The sequence below is a fragment of the Ursus maritimus genome, unplaced genomic scaffold, assembly GCF_017311325.1.
Source record: "Ursus maritimus isolate PB19 unplaced genomic scaffold, ASM1731132v1 scaffold_27, whole genome shotgun sequence".
NCBI classification, from domain to species: domain Eukaryota; kingdom Metazoa; phylum Chordata; class Mammalia; order Carnivora; family Ursidae; genus Ursus; species Ursus maritimus.
In genome coordinates, this window is record NW_024425230.1 from 28934185 (window position 1) to 28953022 (window position 18838).

The following is an 18838-nucleotide window of genomic DNA, read 5'->3' on the forward strand; positions in this document are numbered from 1 at the left end:
CATGCTTATATTTCTGTATACTAGATTCCTGGAAGGGGGGTTGTGGGCCATAGGGTGTGCACTTTTTTTTTAAATATTTTATTTATTTAGTTGACAGAGAGAGAGGCAGCCAGTGAGAGGGAACACAAGCAGGGGAAGTGGGAGAGGAAGAAGCAGGCTCCCAGTGGAGCAGGGAGCCTGATGAGGGGCTCAATCCCAGGACTCCAGGATCACGCCCTGAGCTGAAGGCAGACGTTTAACGACTGAGCCACCCGGGCGCCCCAGGGTGTGCACTTTTAAGACTGTGCTTGGTCAGTGCCAAATTGATACAAATAAGTAGCGTGAATTTTATGTAGTTGCCACATTGTATGAAAGCGCCTGTTTCCCATATTATTGCCTATAATGTATGGTTTCAGTCTTTTTAATTTTGTTAATTGGTAGACAAATATCATCTTTTTAACATTTATCTCTTTAAATTTATACATTTTATTTAACTTTTGGACTTGGTTATGCATGGACATGGCTTAAAATTGAAAAGACATGAAAGTTTATATTTTCCTAGCCTGTTTCCCAGCCTCAAGTCAGTTCCTCTCTCCAGAGGTGATCAGTATTACCAGGTTTTTGTATACTCTACAAGTATTTTATGCATAGGAATGAACAAATTCATATAATGTGCTTTTTAAAAATATGCTTTTTAAATTAATTGGCGTTTCACTTAATCATACATATACAAAGGATTGGATAAAAAAATCCTGTATTTACATAGGATTGTTTTTGGATTTTATTCTGTTCCTTAAAATTCCTCTATTTATGCACCAGATTTCTTTTTGTCTTAGTTGCGGTATATGACTTCAGTACAGTGTTGCATAGTAGGGGTAGTAAACGGCCTCCTGGCCGTTCAATCTTTAACAGAAAAAAAAAAAAAGCTACTAATGTTTCATTATTTAATGTGATGATTACTTAGGTTTCTATTAGATAACCCTTACCAAATTAAGGTAATTCCCTCTATACCTAGTTTGCTACATTAAAAAAAAAAAATCATAAATAGGTGTTGAATTTTATCCTGTCATTTTCATCATCTGTTGAGAAGGTTATATACTCTTTCTCCTTTAGGGTCTGTTAATATAAAAATTGCTTTGATAGATCTCTTGATGTTAAGCCCTCTTTGGTTACAATGTGTATTTGCTCTATGCTGCACTTTATGTAACGTGAGAGTTATTTGTCCCATGAAGGTGTAAGAGAACATTATGTGATTGGTTTTTGTTTTGTTTTTGTTTTTGTTTTTTGAATAGGGGATATTTGACAACTCTTGTTTTTTAATTTACATTTCTTTGATACTCAGTGGTCAGTGGTAGTTTTTTTTTTTAATTTTTATTTAAATTCAATTAACAATGTATTATTGGTTTCAGAGGTAATCACTGGTATTTTTAAAAGTAAATCTTAAAAAGTTTCTTGGTTCTTCCTCCTCTTTCTATTCTCTAAATGTTAATGTTCTTCAGAGTTCTGTTGTTCATTCATTCGTCATACATATTTGTTAGGAGATGTTATTAGAGATATTTATTTGTGCCAGGCATAATACTAGGAACTAGTGAATAAAATAGGCAGTGATCCCTGCCTTCACAGAACCTACCTCCCTGCTGCTAAATTTTCCTTTTCCAGTTTGGATTCCCTACTGCTACCAATAATTGGGGGGGAGGGCAGTGGGGAGACAGGAGGACCAAAGTTACCATCTCAGCCCTTTACTTAAAGATCTCTATTGACTCCTTCATGTCTATAGGATCATGCCTGGAATCTGGAGCACAGTATACAAGGGCCTTCCAATAGTGGCTTAGTCACCAAGTCAGCTCATTCCCTCCATTCTCTGTCATACAAACTGGACACACCAGCTATACTATGTCCCCAGTAATTCCTGTTCTTTCCTGACTCTGTCTCTACACATTTTGTTTTTTCCAACCAGAATGCTTGTGTCTACCTGGCAAATTCCTACTCATCCTTCAAGGCATTCCTCTAAAAAGGTGAAAAAACATTGTCCTAGAGATAGTTTGAATTCCATAGCACTCTGTTTGTAGATATGTCCTAGAATGTATAAAATTATATGACAATGACTATTTATTTATATATCTGCCTCCATATTTAAATGACTGTAAACTGCTCAGAGTCTTTTTCTAAATTGTGTCTCCTGTACAGCTACTATACTGCTTAGCACAGAGTAGGCCCTCAGCAAATACTTGTGAATGTTTGCCTGACTAAATGACTGCCTTCCTGAAAGAGTTCTACTGTTTGGTTGCCTGGAAGGGAATACTACTGCTGCTAGTTATGGCAGGTTGCCAGAGAGGCCAGGATTCCCTCAACTAGAACAATATACATTCGAATAGTCCCTCTTTCTCCTTCCCACCCCCCAAGAGGTTGTGTGTGTGTGTGTGTGTGTGTGTGTGTGTGTTTGGGGAGGTTGTGGGATGTATATTTAGAAAATTATATATTTATTCGTATTTTTCTGTTGACTTTAATTTTTAAATTATTAAAAATATGAAAACATGGATAACTTTTTCTTTTTTGCAAATTTCCTTTATTACTGTGTTTTAAAATATGATAAAATCAGAAATTTTTCTTAAAACTTTTTCCTTCCCAGATGCAGTAAAATTCTGTTTAAGAAAGCATTGGCTCCAGGTGCCTGGGTGGCTCAGTCTGCTAAGCATTGGACTCTTGGTTTTGGCTCAGGTCATGATCTCCTGGGTTGTGAGATTTAGCCCCCTGTGTTGGTGTTGTCATTGTGCTCAGCAGGGAGTCTGCTTGAAGAGTCTCTCCCTCTGCCCCTCCCCTGACTCCGGAGTACTCTCTAAAATAAATAAATAATCTTTAAAAGAAAGCATTGGCTCAGAGTACACTTATCATGATGAGCACTGAGTAATGTATTAGAATTGTTGAATCACTATATCATACGCCTGAAGCTAATATAACACTATGTTAACTACACTGGAATTAAAATTTAAAACAAAGCAAGCACTGGCTCTTTTAAAATTACATTTTCCTGGGGCGCCTGGGTGGCTCAGTTGGTTGAGTGTCTGTCTTCAGCTCGGGTCATGTTCTCCCAGTCCTTGGATGGAGCCCCATGTTGGGCTTCCTGCTCAGCGGAGAGTCTGCTTCTCTTTCTCTCTGTCCCTCCCCACTGCTTGTTCTCTCTCTCTCAAATGAATAAATAAAATCTTTAAAAAGAAATGTAATTCTCTCCCCGGCACAAGCAGGGAAGAGAGGGAAAAGCAGGCTCCCTGCTGAGCAGGGAGCCCCATGTGGGGCTGGATCCCAGGACCCTGAGATCACTACCTAAGCCAAAGGCAGATGCTTAACTGAGCCACCCAGGTGTCCCAAAATTACATTTTAAGGAAAGGCAAAATTTTCCTATAAAGATAAGTAAATATTAATTCAAAGGAACTAGGTTTATTTCCATATGTGGCACAATATCAAAGGGTTAATGGGAAGATTACAGTTTTCAGTTTAGAAATGGAACAAATATCACCTTGCTGCATGGTAGCAAGCTAGTGTGTCTTAGCTCAGATTCTGTTTCCTAGCATACTGATACGAATTGAAGAGTTTAGGCTTAACAACACAACAGTTCGTCGTGGGGCACCTGGGTGGCTCAGTCGGTTAAGCGTGTGCCCTTTAGCTCGAGTGGGAATGATCTCAGGGTCCTGGGATTGAGCTCCATATTGGACTCCCTGCTCAGTGGGGAGCCTGCTTCTCCCTCTCCCTCTGTCTGCCACTCCCCCTGCACTTGCGTGCGCTCTCTGTCAAATAAATAAAATCTTTAAAGAAAAAACAATACAACTGTTTGCAGTGAAGGAAAGATAGGAAAACAGGCACGAGAGAAAGATAATTTACTAATGCATGTGTCACTGAAACTAATGAGGAAAAAGCATATTTGATGAAATACAGAGGTAACATCAAAAACATGTTAGAGGTAACAGGCAGAGTTTTCTATTCAATCACTTTCGTTATTTAGGTATTCAATTCAGAGTAACTGCATTTTTTGCACGGTGTGTCCTGCACCAAATTGTTCCTTTATTTTAATGAGAAATAGTCTCTACTCAATTTAATGTCCGGGATGGCAGTGTTAATCCTCTGAAAGTCCGGACAAAAGGATTTAGAGATGGGGGCGGGGGGTGGCATAAATACTTCCCAACCCAGCTTCTTCTGTATTGCGCAGAGCCCTGAATGAGAAGTTGCTCCTTTAGAGACTTTTGTCTTGCAGTTGAACACATGTTGGAGGTTTCTAATTTAGATTTATGCTTTTGGATAAGGTGGATTAGAGAGATTGAATTGCTAAAGGCTAAAGAGAAACAGATCACTTGATTCTGAGGAACTCTAACTATTGAAATAAGTTTTAATGTGAAATGACTGGGGTAAAGAAAAAGAGAATGAACATCGGTTCAGAGACTACCTACTACTTGCCAGATACTGTGTGGTGCCTTCCTATCAGTTGTCTCATTCAGGCCTTACGTTTACAGATGAGGACATTGAGGCTCAGAGAGGTTAAATGACTTGCCATTTGTGTTGGAACACAGGATTTAAGATGTGGAACTGAGCATGCCAGCACGTTTTTCTTGATCTTTTGGTTGGCTAGCCCTTTGCCTAGAGCTCATCTCAAAATCGTAGCTGCTCTTGGAAATTTGAGGTAACGTGAAGACTGTTGATTTTATTCTCCCCAGTAACATATTTAACATCAGTGGATAGTATCTAGTGTGTAATCCACTTAATTGACAGATATCTCAGCCATTTTATAGTAGGTTCCCTAGTATCTTTATCCTCATGGCTGTAGTCAAGAAACTTGCTTTTATCTATGTAAACATGATTGTGGGAGTAGTATGTAATTACAGTAAGCTTTTGACAATGCTGAAACAAATCTTACATGTACCTGAAAAGTGGGTTGAGGAAGGTTGTAAATGGTAATGTTAGTTTTTCTGTACATCAGTTCAGACCTTTTTCCCAAAGGAAGACCAAAGCTGTTTGAACTGTGACCATGCCTTAGCTGCCAGGTGTTAACAACTTACAGTTAACTCATAAAGTTAGATAGATTCAAACCATTGACCTTGAGTTGAAGTATTTTATAAGCTGTGACTCATCTTTTGGCTCATTCTTCTGTTCACCAGGAAATAACACAATATTAAATTCAGGAATTTCGATTATCTCTTATGAAGAGTGTGTTGCTCATTAAAATTGCTGCGACTTGTTTCTCTGGTACCAACAGGACCACAAATTGGTCTATACTTAGTGGTTGTGCTGAATTCATGTGTAAACAGAGGAAGATATCTTACTAACTTTCTAGAGAAAGGGTGTTGAAGCTGAGGCCATCTTTTCTGACTTCTTTAAGAGGTTTGTCTCTTCCACAAGAGGGATAGGGATGCAGCATGGTGAATCTGAGGCTGAACATAACAGATGGTGTGTGTGTGTGTGTATTTGTATCTGTAAATATCACATCACTGTTTACAGTACACTGGACTCTCTTCATGCAGGGCCTAGTCAGGCCAAATCAGGAGGAATTGTTCCCGTGCTTAAAGCCAAGAATAACATCCTGACCAGCAGGGGACAGAGGTCAGCTCAAGGCAACAGCTCTTGGGAGCTACAGGACATTAAGAACTTTGAAGGAACTGAGTTTAATAAGAAGGAAGACAATATGTACATACTTTGAAGGAAGTGTGTGAAATCTGCATGTCTCTTATTGAGGCATGGCTTATTTATGAAAAATGAAAAATCATCTTAGTAATTGGATGTGTTAGGAGTTTATATCACCCCCTAGCTGTTTAACTATATTTCCTCCTCCTACCTGCATATTGATTTGTCTGTTTATTATTTTTATTAGGAAAGGGGAAAAAATTCTGCTGTTCTGTTACTCTGTGTTTTATTCTATAGGCAGCTTCAGCCAAGCCCAGGAGAGGGCTGGATTTAAAGATGATATGTTAATTAAAAACAAATAACCCTTTACAAAATCTCCTGGGGACCTTCCGGGCTGGCTGAAGTTTTGTTTCTGGGATCTTTCTGTGCCCACTTCTCTTCTCCCTTCTGTCTTTCCTCATTCTGATGCTGGGCCACTCTCCCCACAGAGGCAACTCAGACTGTTTTCTGGTGAAGCATTCTAAGTTTGTCCTGTTGTCTTCTCCAGGACTCATTTCTCTGGTCCGATTTAAACTGGTTCTGGGCCAAAGTGATCATCTGAGAGCTTTTCTTCATGGCCTTTATTTCTTGGCTCTTTTTATGCACTTTGCCTGATTAGTTTTGCTGGTTCTCTGCTTTTACAGTGGTGTAAGTTATATTGCCTTGTTTGGAAGGTTCTAAAGCTCAGGTGCTGCTTAGATTTTTTTTTGGTTTATAAAGTGTCTTTTTCCTTTCATAGTAATTGGGGAATGAATCAGGTGCTCTCTTGTGAGGTATGGCTGACTTTCCTGGGACTCTAATTTGCTAGTTTTTAAAATACAAATGTAGCAATTTGAATTGTATTTGCAAGGTAGGACTTGTTGCCAAGAATCTGAAGTAGGTCAATTGGTTGTTACCCTTTCTCCCCTTGTCGGTCTTGTCTTTTTTCTTTTCTTTCTTCTTTCTTTCTTTCTTTCTTTCTTTCTTTCTTTCTTTCTCTCTTTCTCTCTTTCTCTCTTTCTCTCTTTCTCTCTTTCTCTCTTTCTCTCTTTCTCTCTCTCTCTCTCTTTCTTTCTTTCTTTCTTTCTTTCTTTCTTTCTTTCTAAGATTTTATTTATTCATTTGAGAGAGCGAGCATGAGCATAGGGAGTGGCAAAGGGAGAGGGAGAAGCAGACTCCCCACTGAGCAGGGAGCCTGACCTGGGGCTCCATCCCAGGACCCTGAGATCATGACGTGAGCTGAAGGCAGACACTTAACCAAGTGAGCCACCCAGGCGCCTCTCCCCTTGTTTTTCAATTGAAAAATTAGAGATGAAGAGAGAATTACCTTGTCCATGGACACATAGAAGGTTAGTATTACACCTTTTAAAGCAAACCTTATTTTTGCATTCTTTGTATTTCTTAGCACAGATATTAACAAGTAGTTAACCAATACATAATAGGGGTTTTTTTTGTGTGTTTTTTTTTAATTGGGGCACCTGGGTGGCTCAGTCAGTTAAGCGGCTGCCTTCGGCCCAGGTCATGATCCCAGGATCCTGGGATCGAGCCCTGCATGGGGCTCCTTGCTCAGGAGGAGCCTCCTTCTCCCACTCCCTCTGCTTTCTACTCCCCCTGCTTGTTCTCTTTCTCTGTCAAATAAATAAATTAAATCTTAAAATAAAATAAATACATCCTAATGGAGTGCCTGGGTGGCTCAGCCAGTTAAGCATCTGCCTTTGGCTCATGATCCTGAGGTCCTGGGATCGAGCCCCTGCATGCATTAGGCTCCCTGCTTAGCGGGGAGCCTGCTTCTCCCTCTCCCTCAGCCTGCTGCTCCCCCTGCTTGTGCTCTCTCTCTCTCTGTGTCAAATAAATAAATAAAATCTTTAAATGAATAAATAAATATATCTTAACTGTGGGTTGATTAGTTGATCAATTAAGTTTCAGAATTCTCATCAAGTTGGTCACATTTTGGACGAAAATGTGAGAAAAGTTTCTGGGTGGAAGGGACCAGATAGCCATGCAGAAAGTGTTTAGCAATTGAGAATATGCATGCAAAAAATCCCAGTGTAGGGGTGCTTGGCTGGCTCAGTTGGTGGAGCATGTGACTCTCAGTCTCTGGGTTGTGAGTTTAAGCCCCACACTGGGTGTAGAGATTACTTAAAAAAATAAAAATCTTTAAAAAAAAATCCTGATGTGAATCCTATTCAAAAACTAAAGAAACAGAAGAGTAGTTTGGCCAGAACAGAAATGGGTTATAAATGTAAGGAGAAATAGATCGAGAGAGGATAGAAGAATTTGGGTTAATCAAGAGATAGGAACAATTCTAGAAACAGGCCTCTTGCCAGCTCGGGATCAGACGGTGAAAATTAAAATTTCCTACTCCTCCCCCAATATGAGGCTCTCCACCCATCTTCCAGCAACCACTATCCAGAGGGGCTGTTAATGACTCTGGGCACTAGTGTCTGGGTTTTGGGGCTGCCATGTGAAGCATGAAGAGGTCCTGTGGGGTCAGTCAGCATAAAGAACAGTTGGCCTTTTGACTTGTTAAATTCTTCTTAATAGCTTTGCTGCTCTCAAATAGTATTGCTAATTCCAAAGCCAAAACCATTTTCTGATGGTTTTGCTGTATCCAGTTGGCTTGTTGGGACCAAAACAGCAGCTGAGACCGCTGTACCATGATGCACATCGTGCAGTAACCCTTTAAGGGGCCCATCCACCTTTTATTGTAAACAACAACAAAAATAACAAACTGCTGTTTTTTTGCTTTGGGGTAAGTAATTTGCATCCTATTTGGGTGCCTTAGTCTCCCCCCTCATTTTTTCTTCATACATCCCTATGCTAAGCCCTGCTCTCTGAACCTGGCTCTGGCTTCTGGCCTCATTGCGTAGTATGAATTTTAACTATTTTTGCTTTAAGACCTGTTTTCCAGCTTTTGTCTTTCCCTGCTCCTTGTAGGAAACTTTGGGTTCACAGTTACTTGAGGAAAGGATGTTTTTTTTCTTGCTTTTTTGTTGTTTCCATAAATACGTTCTCTGCTAACTAAATTTTCTTTACTTTCTTTGCCAACAGGCCACCAAGCAGTTTCTTGAAGAGATTAACAAGTGGACAGTTCAGTACAATGTTTCCCCCCTCTCTTGGAATGTGGCTGTCAAGTTCCTCATGGCCCGGAAGTTTGATGTGCTCCGCGCCATAGAGTTGTTCCACTCCTACAGAGTATGTAACTTGGGGGGTTGGGGAGGGGACCTGTGGTAGTTGGGCTGTCTCTGTTGCTGTTTTCTGTGTCACACACTGCATGCAGTGGTTCTCTGAGAGTTCTCCCCACTCTCATTTTTAAAAAATCAGGTCAGTATCTAGGAGCCCTACCTTGAAATCAGAAAATCCTTTTGACTAGATAAAGAATCTCTCTAAATTAAAAAAGGAGGATAAGGCATGCCAGGATTAGTTCAAGACTAAAAGCTCAGTTATGCCTATCTTGTGGGTCATACATACAATATTGTGTGTCTCCTACAATATTCACTCGTTTATTCAACAGATGTTTATTGTATACATAGTATGTTCCAGGTGTAGAGATTACTATTTAGAAAGAGAAAGTAGACACACAATTACAGAAAGTTATGTTAAGGCACTACTTGGTTCTACAGAAGCACATTTACTTAGAAGGGTCAAGGAAGCCTTCTTAAAGGAAATTATTTCTAAATTAAGATCTGAAGAATAGATTAGGAATTGGACAGGGGAGTATGGCAGAGAGAATAGAAGTTCAGATTCCTAGTGACAATAGAGAAATTGAGCCTAGCAGTCATGCTTATTGAGAGTGGAGGCATGTCAAGAGATAGAGCAGCAAAAGTAAGCAAGGCCAGATCATGAAGTAGCTATTATTTTCTTAAGGGCACAGAAATTCATTGAAGGTAAAAACAGCAGAATAACTTGATCAGATACGCATTCTGAAATGATTTTCTCACTGTGCTTTAGAGAATGGATCAGGACTGTCAGACCAATTAGAAGGCCATTGTACTTGGAGAGAGACAATTGTGGTGTCATTAGGTGTAGTATCAGGGGAGATAGAGAAAAAATGGGCAGATTCTAGAAGTAAGATTGGTAAAACAGGGTTGCTTAAACTGGTGTGTAAGGAAAGAAGAGTCGAGGGTTTCAGGGTGGCAGGGTAAATGGGTAGTATTCACCAATTTTAGGAGACACTGAAATAGTGCAGGTGTGTGGAGAGACAAGGTCATGAGTTCCGTTTGGCCATGTTAAATCCGAAGTGCCATCGGAATATCCAAATAGACATGTTCTTTAAGAAGTTGGAATGGGGTTCAGGAAAGAAACCTGGACCAGAAGTAGAGATTTCGAGTGACCAAAGTAGAGCTGAATATTGGAGCCATGAGAAGGTGTGAGGTCATTCCAGGAGAGTATGAGGAGAAGGTATGTAGGGCTGAATGTCACCTCAGACTGTTTGCTATCTTGGGTTCAGTGTTGTCTTACAAGTTGAATGTGACTGCTTTAGGTAGGGCACGCACTGTCCTGTAACCGTAGCATAAACACTGTCTTCGCTTGCTGCCCTGCCTCTGAAGGCATTTGGATTTGATTTTAGGGATGAATTGAGCAAGAATATAAACAAAGGCCTGGTGTGTTTTGTTCACCAATGTGTTCCTAGCACTTAGCTCAGTGCCTGGCACATAATAATTGCTCTACAAATATTTGCAGAATAAATGAATGAGCCAGTAAATGAATTGACTGAGCAAATGAACGCAAATGAACAACAAAAAAACCCCACAAGGGGCAACTAGGTGGCTCAGTGGCTTAAGTGTCCAACTCAGGTCATGATCTCACGGTTGTGAGATCCAGCCCCGTGTCACTTTCACTCTCCTTCTGCCCTCACTCTCTAAAAAAAAAAAAAAAAACCCAGAAAACAACAAAAACAAAAAACAAAAAATGGAGACTTAGTAGCAATAGTTGAAGAAATAGGAAAACTGAGAAGAGTATTCTCTATCTCTGATAGAGAATGTCTTAAGGGAAAGGGAAGGTGAGTGGTCAACCTTGTCATGTAAAAGGAGAGCTGAAAATGCCCACTGGGTTCACTGACAGGAAGGAAGGTCCTGGCCCTGAAACGGCAGCTCTCAGTGCAGTAGTTAGGTTGGGGGGAATGAGAATGCAGTGGACTGAGTATTAGGGAACTGAGGATGAGCTTAAAGATTCTTGCTGTGGAGATAAGAAAAATGAGGTCATGGTAGGTCTTGTTAGAGAACATATGAAGGGGACGGATGGCTCCTTTTTAAGATGGGGGAGGCCTCAGCCTCGAGGATGTGTGAGAATGTCTGCTTCCAGACATTTTTGGGGTGCATATTTAATACTTGCTGCAATATCACTGCATGTATGTTTAAGAACTTTGACCCTGCACTCTAACAATACATATTAGTTGGTCTTCAGGGTTAGGATTCTCACTGATTTAAAGGAAAATATCATACCTAAGAGGCTGATAAGGTGGCATTGGACGGAAATTCAGATAACAGTGGGCCTGAAGGGTGTTAAAAAGGGATTCGTGATTCAGTTAGTTGACTTCTAAAGTCCCTTATCTCTGAGATTTGATGGTTACATAAAGCTGGCCTAGATATACGGTATTTTTATATTAATTTATCTTGCTGTGCTTTATTCTTAGGAAACACGAAGGAAGGAAGGCATTGTGAAGCTGAAACCTCATGAGGAACCTCTCCGTTCTGAGATCCTTAGTGGGAAATTCACCATCTTAGTGAGTCTTTAGGAACCCTTCTTGTAGTGTCTCATTACTTCCTTTTGTAGCTGTTGTACTGTTTGAATTTTGTTCCTAGATACCTGATCCTGAATCTAGAGAGTCTCAGCAGTCGCAGACACGAAGCAGCTGTGCAGTTGCACAAAATAATTCTAGTAACAGGTGAAATTATTGAGAATCAGTTGTACAGTAGTAGGTCAAGCAGAGTTTCTTCACTGGTCCATTAGACTTAGTCAAGGTCTTTGGGTGGGTATACAGTGGTTCAGAGGCCCATCCTTATTGGATTCAGGCTCTCTCCACCTAGAGGTCACAGCCATTTGAATAAGTATACAATGGTACTTTAAGGCAGAGCATGGAAACCATGGTTGTCTTCTATGGTTTTCCCCTGATGTGGGTTTCTTTTGCCATCCTGTCTGGGAAATAAGCTAGGCAGCCAGTGTAGACCATCCTTTAATCTCTCTGCCATTGACATGTTAAGGGAATGTAGTTTTTCCCTACCACACAAATAGGATCCAGGGGCTGCTAAGAATCAGGCATGGGATGAAATAAACATTCTTCTCTTCCTGGAGTAACTGATGCAAGTCAGAGAAGTATTGCCAGCATCTCTTCTCTTCATATGAAATTTTTGTCTAGGATATAAGAAGCCTAAGTGATTGTTGTGATTTTCTATTTAGTTTCTAAATGTTTTTCGTTTTATTTGCTTGTAGAATGTTCGGGACCCAACAGGAGCCTCCATTGCCCTCTTCACTGCCAGATTGCATCACCCCCACAAGTCAGTCCAACATGTGGTACTTCAGGCTCTGTTTTACTTGCTAGACAGAGCTGTGGATAGGTGAGCATGAAGATATGTTTTAGTTGGTGATAGTCCTTGACTAAGTTGATTAACTCAGCAGTGCCTTCACCCTGCTCCTAGAATGTGCCTCAGGAAGTGCTGTGAATAGAAAACATTCCATGTCCTTAAGGGCTTGGCATGTTTCCAGGTCTATCAAGATGGTGGGTATTCTTTATCTGCTTGGCTCTATTTTAGGATCACAGAAACTGAGAAAGCCAATTAACTAGTTATCCTCATTGTATTGAGAATTACTTATTGAGAGAATGTGAAGGGGAAATGACTTGTGCTGGCCTTTGCTTATTTGCCCTGAATACTGATTTTCAAAACACTCTGGGGCCTCACTTTCTTTGTAAAATAGGAATAATGCCATTTAGGTCAGGATTTTGAGAATCAACATTCAGGAGAGAAGAGTCCAAAAGTACAAAGTTAAGCAAAATCATCTTTATAAACAGGTGCATGAGCAAAAAGAATCAGCTCAGGTCATTTCTCCTTCCCTCTCCAAGGTAAATGGTATTATGACTATTTTAGGCAAAGAAACCAAGCCCTAAAAAGTTACGTGACTCTTCTACAGTTACCACATACCAGTCCAGTTAGGCATAAGATTCTAGTTTCTTTGCTCTTGGCCAGAGCTGTTCATACCCTACTATGTTGTCCTTTTGACGTACTTCCTTTTTTCTCTGGTGATTGCCATTTACAGCCATTTAGTTTGTTATTGGGCTAATCCTCTGGGTTAGAAGTGATGTATCAAAGGCTGAAACCTAAGATAGTAAAAGACATATATGCACAGCTTTAGTCATACCGTGGACTTAGAGGATACGGATAGCCAAATGATGGTCCGAAGTAGGCCTCTCTGTCTAATTCACTTGTTACTGCCTCTTAATGTTACTTCTGTAGTATTTAGCTTCTGCTTTTGATGCTCAATAGGGAGATATATCCAAACCACACACAGCATTATTCTGAAAAAGAGACGTTTACTAAGGTAAGGAGAAAGGACCAGTGGTCTCAGGGGCCCTGTACTGCCCAGTCAGAAGTGTGAAATTTCTCAGTTCTTCTTTCCTGTGATTGGTCTTCAGGTATAATATCCAGAATATAGGTTCCTTTGAAGTGCTTTAGCTCAGGAGAATAAATGAAAGACTCCTTTATCAGAAAATTCACTGGCCTTCCTTGGTGGGCAGTTTACGGTCAGTGTACTTCTATAGGCATGGCAGTGGCCAAAGCTTGCTCTTTCCGATGCGAGTATTGATTGGATCCCACAGGAAGACCACACAGGTAAACATACTTAAAACTGTTTTCATGATGTCCACCCTTTTCTTAGAAACCCTTAGTGACTCCTCATCATTCAGAAGGTGCATATAAGATAAATAAATGTGAAACCTTTTCTCCCAAGCAAAATATTCTCACTAGTGAGTAGAAATTCTTGTTTTCCTATATTAATTTTCACCAAGAGCACGAGTAGGGTGGGGAGGGGCAGAGGGAGAGGAAGAAGCAAACTCCCTGCTGAGCAGGGAGCACGACACAGGGCTCCTCTCAGGACCCTGAGATCATGACCTGAGCCAAAGGCAGACGCTTAACTGACTGAGCCACCCAGATGCCCCATCAGCAGTTATAAGAATACCAATTATTGTGTATGGAATTTTACACAGCCTTATGATGTAATTTAACTTATACTGTTGTTTTGTATGTTTACCACTAGATTATAACCTCTATGAAGGCAGGGAACCTTCTTTTTCACATTATATAATAGAAAATCCTCAAATCTCTATGGGTGGCATGGAAATGGTATCATAAACTTCCACACATCCCTTGTCTTCAGAGTGATCTATAACCAATCTTGTTTCATTGATAGCCTCTCACCCACCCTCCACCCTCAATTATTTTGAAACAAATGTCAGGGACTATGTTATAAACATCTTGGTGTTCCCAGGTAACATCCAGCTCAGGAATCAAACTCAGTAGGAAAACAGTTATTCTTAGTAAGGAATTAGCTATCATTGTAAACCTCATATTCTGTACCCAGAAAAACAAAGATCCTACCACGTTTGTATTTATTTCATGTGCCTTTACAGGAAGAGCAATTTTTAGGAATATAGACCCTGCATCATTATGAACTGTAGCTTCTTCCCCTGGCACTGACTTCTCTTTGTTTCAGTCCTCTGCCACAGGCTGGTGCTGTGAGGGGAAAACCTACAGTTCTTTGAATTTGGCCCTTGAGAGCTTGTGGAGAAATGGGAAGTCTCTAGACCTGAATAGTCTACTCAGTAATTGTGCTTCTCTTGTAACACCATCTTTGATCTTGGTGAATGATACTCTCTCTGGAATCATGAAAGGAGTCAAGATTTTGTATTAACTGTAACCTCTTGAGACCATTTGAAACTCAGAAACTGCTGGAAAAACTTGGGTCTACCTCAGAATTAGCGATTTTTTTAAAAGATTTTATTTATGTATTTGAGATAGAGAGGGAGAGAGCACACAAGCAAGGGAAGGGGCAGAGGAAGAAGGAGGCTCCCTACTGAGCAAGGTGCCCAATGTGGGGCCCAATCCCAAGACCCTGGGATCATGTGACCTGAGCCAAAGGCAGATGCTTAACCAACTGAGCCACCCAGGCACCCCAGAATTAGAGATTTTTGAAATGCTTCTTCATGGGTGGGTACTTCCACCATGCCAAAAATGTAGGATACAAAATAACATTGAAATTTCTGATTTCAGGATCCTTTTGTGCCAAACATTTTTCTCAATTTTAAGTAGATAGGAAAGGTATTGCTATCATCTATGAGTAATCCAAACAAAAAATTTATTCCTAATGATCTTTTAGGCATGCAGATTGAAATAGATAAGGATCTGGAGGAAGAGTACAACTTTGAGAAGTCTTCAGGCAGTAAGGAGATTGAACTGAGGAATACTTTTCATATCTTCACAAGTTTTTTGTTTGTTTGTTGTTGTTGTTTTTAGAGAGAGCCCATGTGCATGCAGCCCGAGAGGGGCAGAGGGAGAGAGAATTTTAAGCAGGCTCCACACCCAGCCAGGAGCTCAACACAAGGCTGGATCTCATGACCCTGAGATATGACCTGAGCTGAAATCAAGAGTCAGGTGCTTAACCAGCTGAGCTACCCAGGTGCCCCTCTTCACATGTTCTTAACCTCAGTGAGGTAACAAGCTCTTTTCAAGATGCTTTCCTAAGACCATGTATGGGTTTGTTCTCTTCCCCCAACTCCCAAGAGTTATATTCACCATCATTGACCTTAGAGTTTTGTTTCGCAGTTTCCCACAGGTCTGAAGTATTTTCTTAGCAGTGGGCTTCCAGTCCCAATGAATTCTAATTCAGTGACCATTTATCATGTACTTATTTGCAAGGACTGTGCTAGGGACTGTTGGGAGTAATGAGGTGAACAAAACATGTTTTTGCTCCCAGGAGAGAATCAGATAGCTTTACAAAGTTGAAGTGCTTTGGGACACCTGGGTGGCTTAATTGGTTAAGCATCTGACTTCGGCTCAGATCATGATCTCAGGGTCCTGGGATTGAACCCCCAAGCATGGGCTCCAGCTCAGCTCGGAGTCTGCTTCTCTCTCTCCCTCTGCCCCTCCCTCTGCTTGTGCTCTCTTTGTCTCTTTCTCAAATAAATAAATAAATAAAATATTTAAAACAACAGCAACAAAAACAAAACAACGTTGAAGGGGCACCTGGATGGCGCAGTTGTTAAGCGTCTGCCTTCAGTTCAGGGCGTGATCCCAGTGTTCTGGGATCGAGCCCCACATCAGGCTCCTCCACTGGGAGTCTGCTTCTTCTCTCCCACTCCCCCTGCTTGTGTTCCCTCTCTCGCTGGCTGTCTCTGTCAAATAAATAAAATTTAAAAAAAAAACCCAAAAAACAAAAAACAAAACAAAGTTGAAGTGCTTTAAGAACCATAAGAAAATCCCACAGGAAGATTTATGGGACTGGAAGGGGGTGAAGGACAGCAGTACATTTTGATCATGGTTATCAGGGAGGTCTTCACGGAAGAGGAAACTTTTGAGTTGAACATGGAATGTTACAAAATTTGGATAGGCAGATTCAGAAACCTGGGAGGAAACAGTTCAAATTTTGATAACCTAGATGTTCTGGAACATTCTCAACCGAGGAGTTTGGATCTTGATAAATATGCATTAGTAAGCATAATTCCAATTCCAACATGTGAGGGTTTTCTGCCACACCTCCAAGCAGTTCTCTAACACCAACTCAGTGTTTTACAACTCAACTAAATTCTGATGCTGTCTGCCTGATAGATCAGATCCCACAGGTCAATCCTATAAGACTTGTCCCCCCCAACCCCAACTCCCGGAACACACAGATGCCAGTGGCAAGTTAAGGTTGTCACCTGTGCTTTTTTATCAACAGGGCTATATAGATTGAAGTTTCCAACAACCCCCTTCTTGGGTACAGTGAATTTACTAGAGTGTCTCGCAGAACTCATTTTACTTACTAGGTTTCCAATTTATTATAAAAGGATATAATTCAAAATAGGTAGATGGAGGGGATGCATAGGGAAAGGTATGGTGAAAGGGGCTTAGAGCTTCCATGCTCTCTCTGAGAGGGCCACTCTTTCAGTACCTCCATCTGGAAGCTCCAAACCCTATCTTTTTGGATTTTTATGGAGGCTTCATTAGATGAGCGTGATTGATTAAATCATTGGCCATTTGAGATTGAACTCAATCTCTAGTCCCTTTCCTTTCCCTGGAGGTGGCAGAGGGGAGGGTGTGGGGTGAAAGTACCAACGCTGTCTAATCACAAGGTTGGTTCCTTGGCAACCATCCGCATCCTTGTGTGGACCCTAGGGCATTCCAGTTGTCTCATTAACATCTCAAAAGACACCTTTAACTCTCTTCACTTAGGACATTCCAAGAATTTTAAAGGAACTCGGTGCCAGCAACCAGGTTGAAGACCAAATACATATTTTTTATTGTAAAATCACAGTATCATAAGAAGTATAGCAGATACCAAAGATAAATCATCTTTTTGTAAGACCAGTATTCAGGGAGACACTTCTTTTGGTCCCTCATGTGTCCCATAACTCTGTTTTTTGCCCTAGGCTTTCAACCTCTCTCATCCATCTTATTACTTATAAGTGTTTTTGTTCCATGGTTGGTTTACAGCTTTGAAACTCAGAGGAATGGACTGGTATTTATCTATGACATGTGCGGTTCTAATTATACCAACTTTGAGCTGGATCTTGGCAAGAAAGTCCTAAACCTGCTGAAGGTAAGGTTGTGAGAGGGCCCCTCAATTCTCCTTCACTGATTAGGATACTTTTTTCTATTCTTTGGGAGACTTAGGAATGATGTAAACTTCAGACATTATGTTCAGTGTAAAGGTCACCTGTAAATGATGACTAATATGTGCTTCCTCAGAATACAAAATGGTCTTAAAAATGAAGTGGGAGGAATTAAAAAAGGAAATGCAAAGGAACATTCTGAGTCATAAAGGAGCGTTGCCCCCTTCCTGGAGTTGTGTAAAATAAGAATTAATGAAGGCCTAGCTATGTCCAGTGTCTGAAAAATGTCACCTCCCCAGTGACTTTCGGACTTTTTGTCTCACTCTAGTCAGAAATAGGTTTTACATGCTGACCTCATACATAAAAGTATATAAACACAAACCATACACATACATGTGGAGTTCTATGTATAGATAAGTTTACTCTCTTATCCCAAACTCGTAAGTCCAGGGGTATGTTGTAATATTTTGAATTTTAAAAGATAATATGGTATATATGCCACTTTATAATCGAACACATTAATATTTTTGTAATAAAATGTGTTATTCATAATGAGTGGAGAAGAATAAAGGCTATAAATAGCCTATGGCATTTCAGGTCAGATTTTGCTGCTCCATGAATTCATGCACCAGACTTCAAAAGAAACTTAAGGTTTTCAGAGCTGTTTAGGTTTCAGAGTCCCGGGATGAGGGTGTGTAGATCTTTGTGTACATATTTATACACAAAACAAAAAAGTTTCACAAAACAAGCTTTAACCCTTACTATGTGCACTTTGATAATTCTATTTCCTATTTTAAAAAAGTCGTGAGCTACTAAATTAATTTGAGGACCCATTGAGTGACAACTTGCAGTTTGAAATCATTGATCTAGGAGTCTATAGTCTTTATTCTAGGATCTGACTTGGGATTACTGTGGATGTAGATTTTTAGAAGTGCTATTATAGCTTTATCACAGAGTATATAAAGAGGGTATTTTATTGCATGTTGTTTTCTGGTACTTCCATTGGTCACTCAGCACCATATTACTAAAATCCCTATTAGGGCATTTAGCTGTGATTCAGTTCTTTTCATTGATGAGGATGATACATGTTTTTTTTTCTTTACAAATACAGAGTAATACTATATCCAGTAGTTATGACTCGTCATTTTTTACTTAACAGTTGTGTCTTCATCATCCTTCTATGTCAGTACATATAGCTATTACCCATTTCTTTTCTCTCTCGCTTTTTTTTTTTTTTTTTTTAATAAGCTCTACACCCAGCGTGGAGCTTGAATTCACAACCCTGAGATCAAGGGCTGCGTGCTCTAGCAACTGAGGGGGCCAGGCACCCCTTTCCTCACTTTTTTTAATGGCAGCAGAGTATTCTTTTTATGGCTGTATCAAGCAGAAAAAAATGAAGTTCATGCCATTTTTTGTGTGTTATTATAAAGG

The 18838-nt window shown here is 40.3% G+C and overlaps 1 protein-coding gene across 1 annotated transcript in view; it reads left to right on the forward strand.

The window, feature by feature from the left end:
• Positions 1–18838, forward strand: part of PTPN9 (protein tyrosine phosphatase non-receptor type 9) — a 75195-nt gene that overhangs the window by 26858 nt on the left and 29499 nt on the right. Inside the window, exons 2-5 of the mRNA XM_040642960.1 lie at positions 8656–8799; positions 11240–11329; positions 12037–12161; positions 17289–17394. Coding sequence (XP_040498894.1) covers positions 8656–8799; positions 11240–11329; positions 12037–12161; positions 17289–17394 — 465 coding nt within the window. The remainder of the gene's footprint in view (positions 1–8655; positions 8800–11239; positions 11330–12036; positions 12162–17288; positions 17395–18838) is intronic.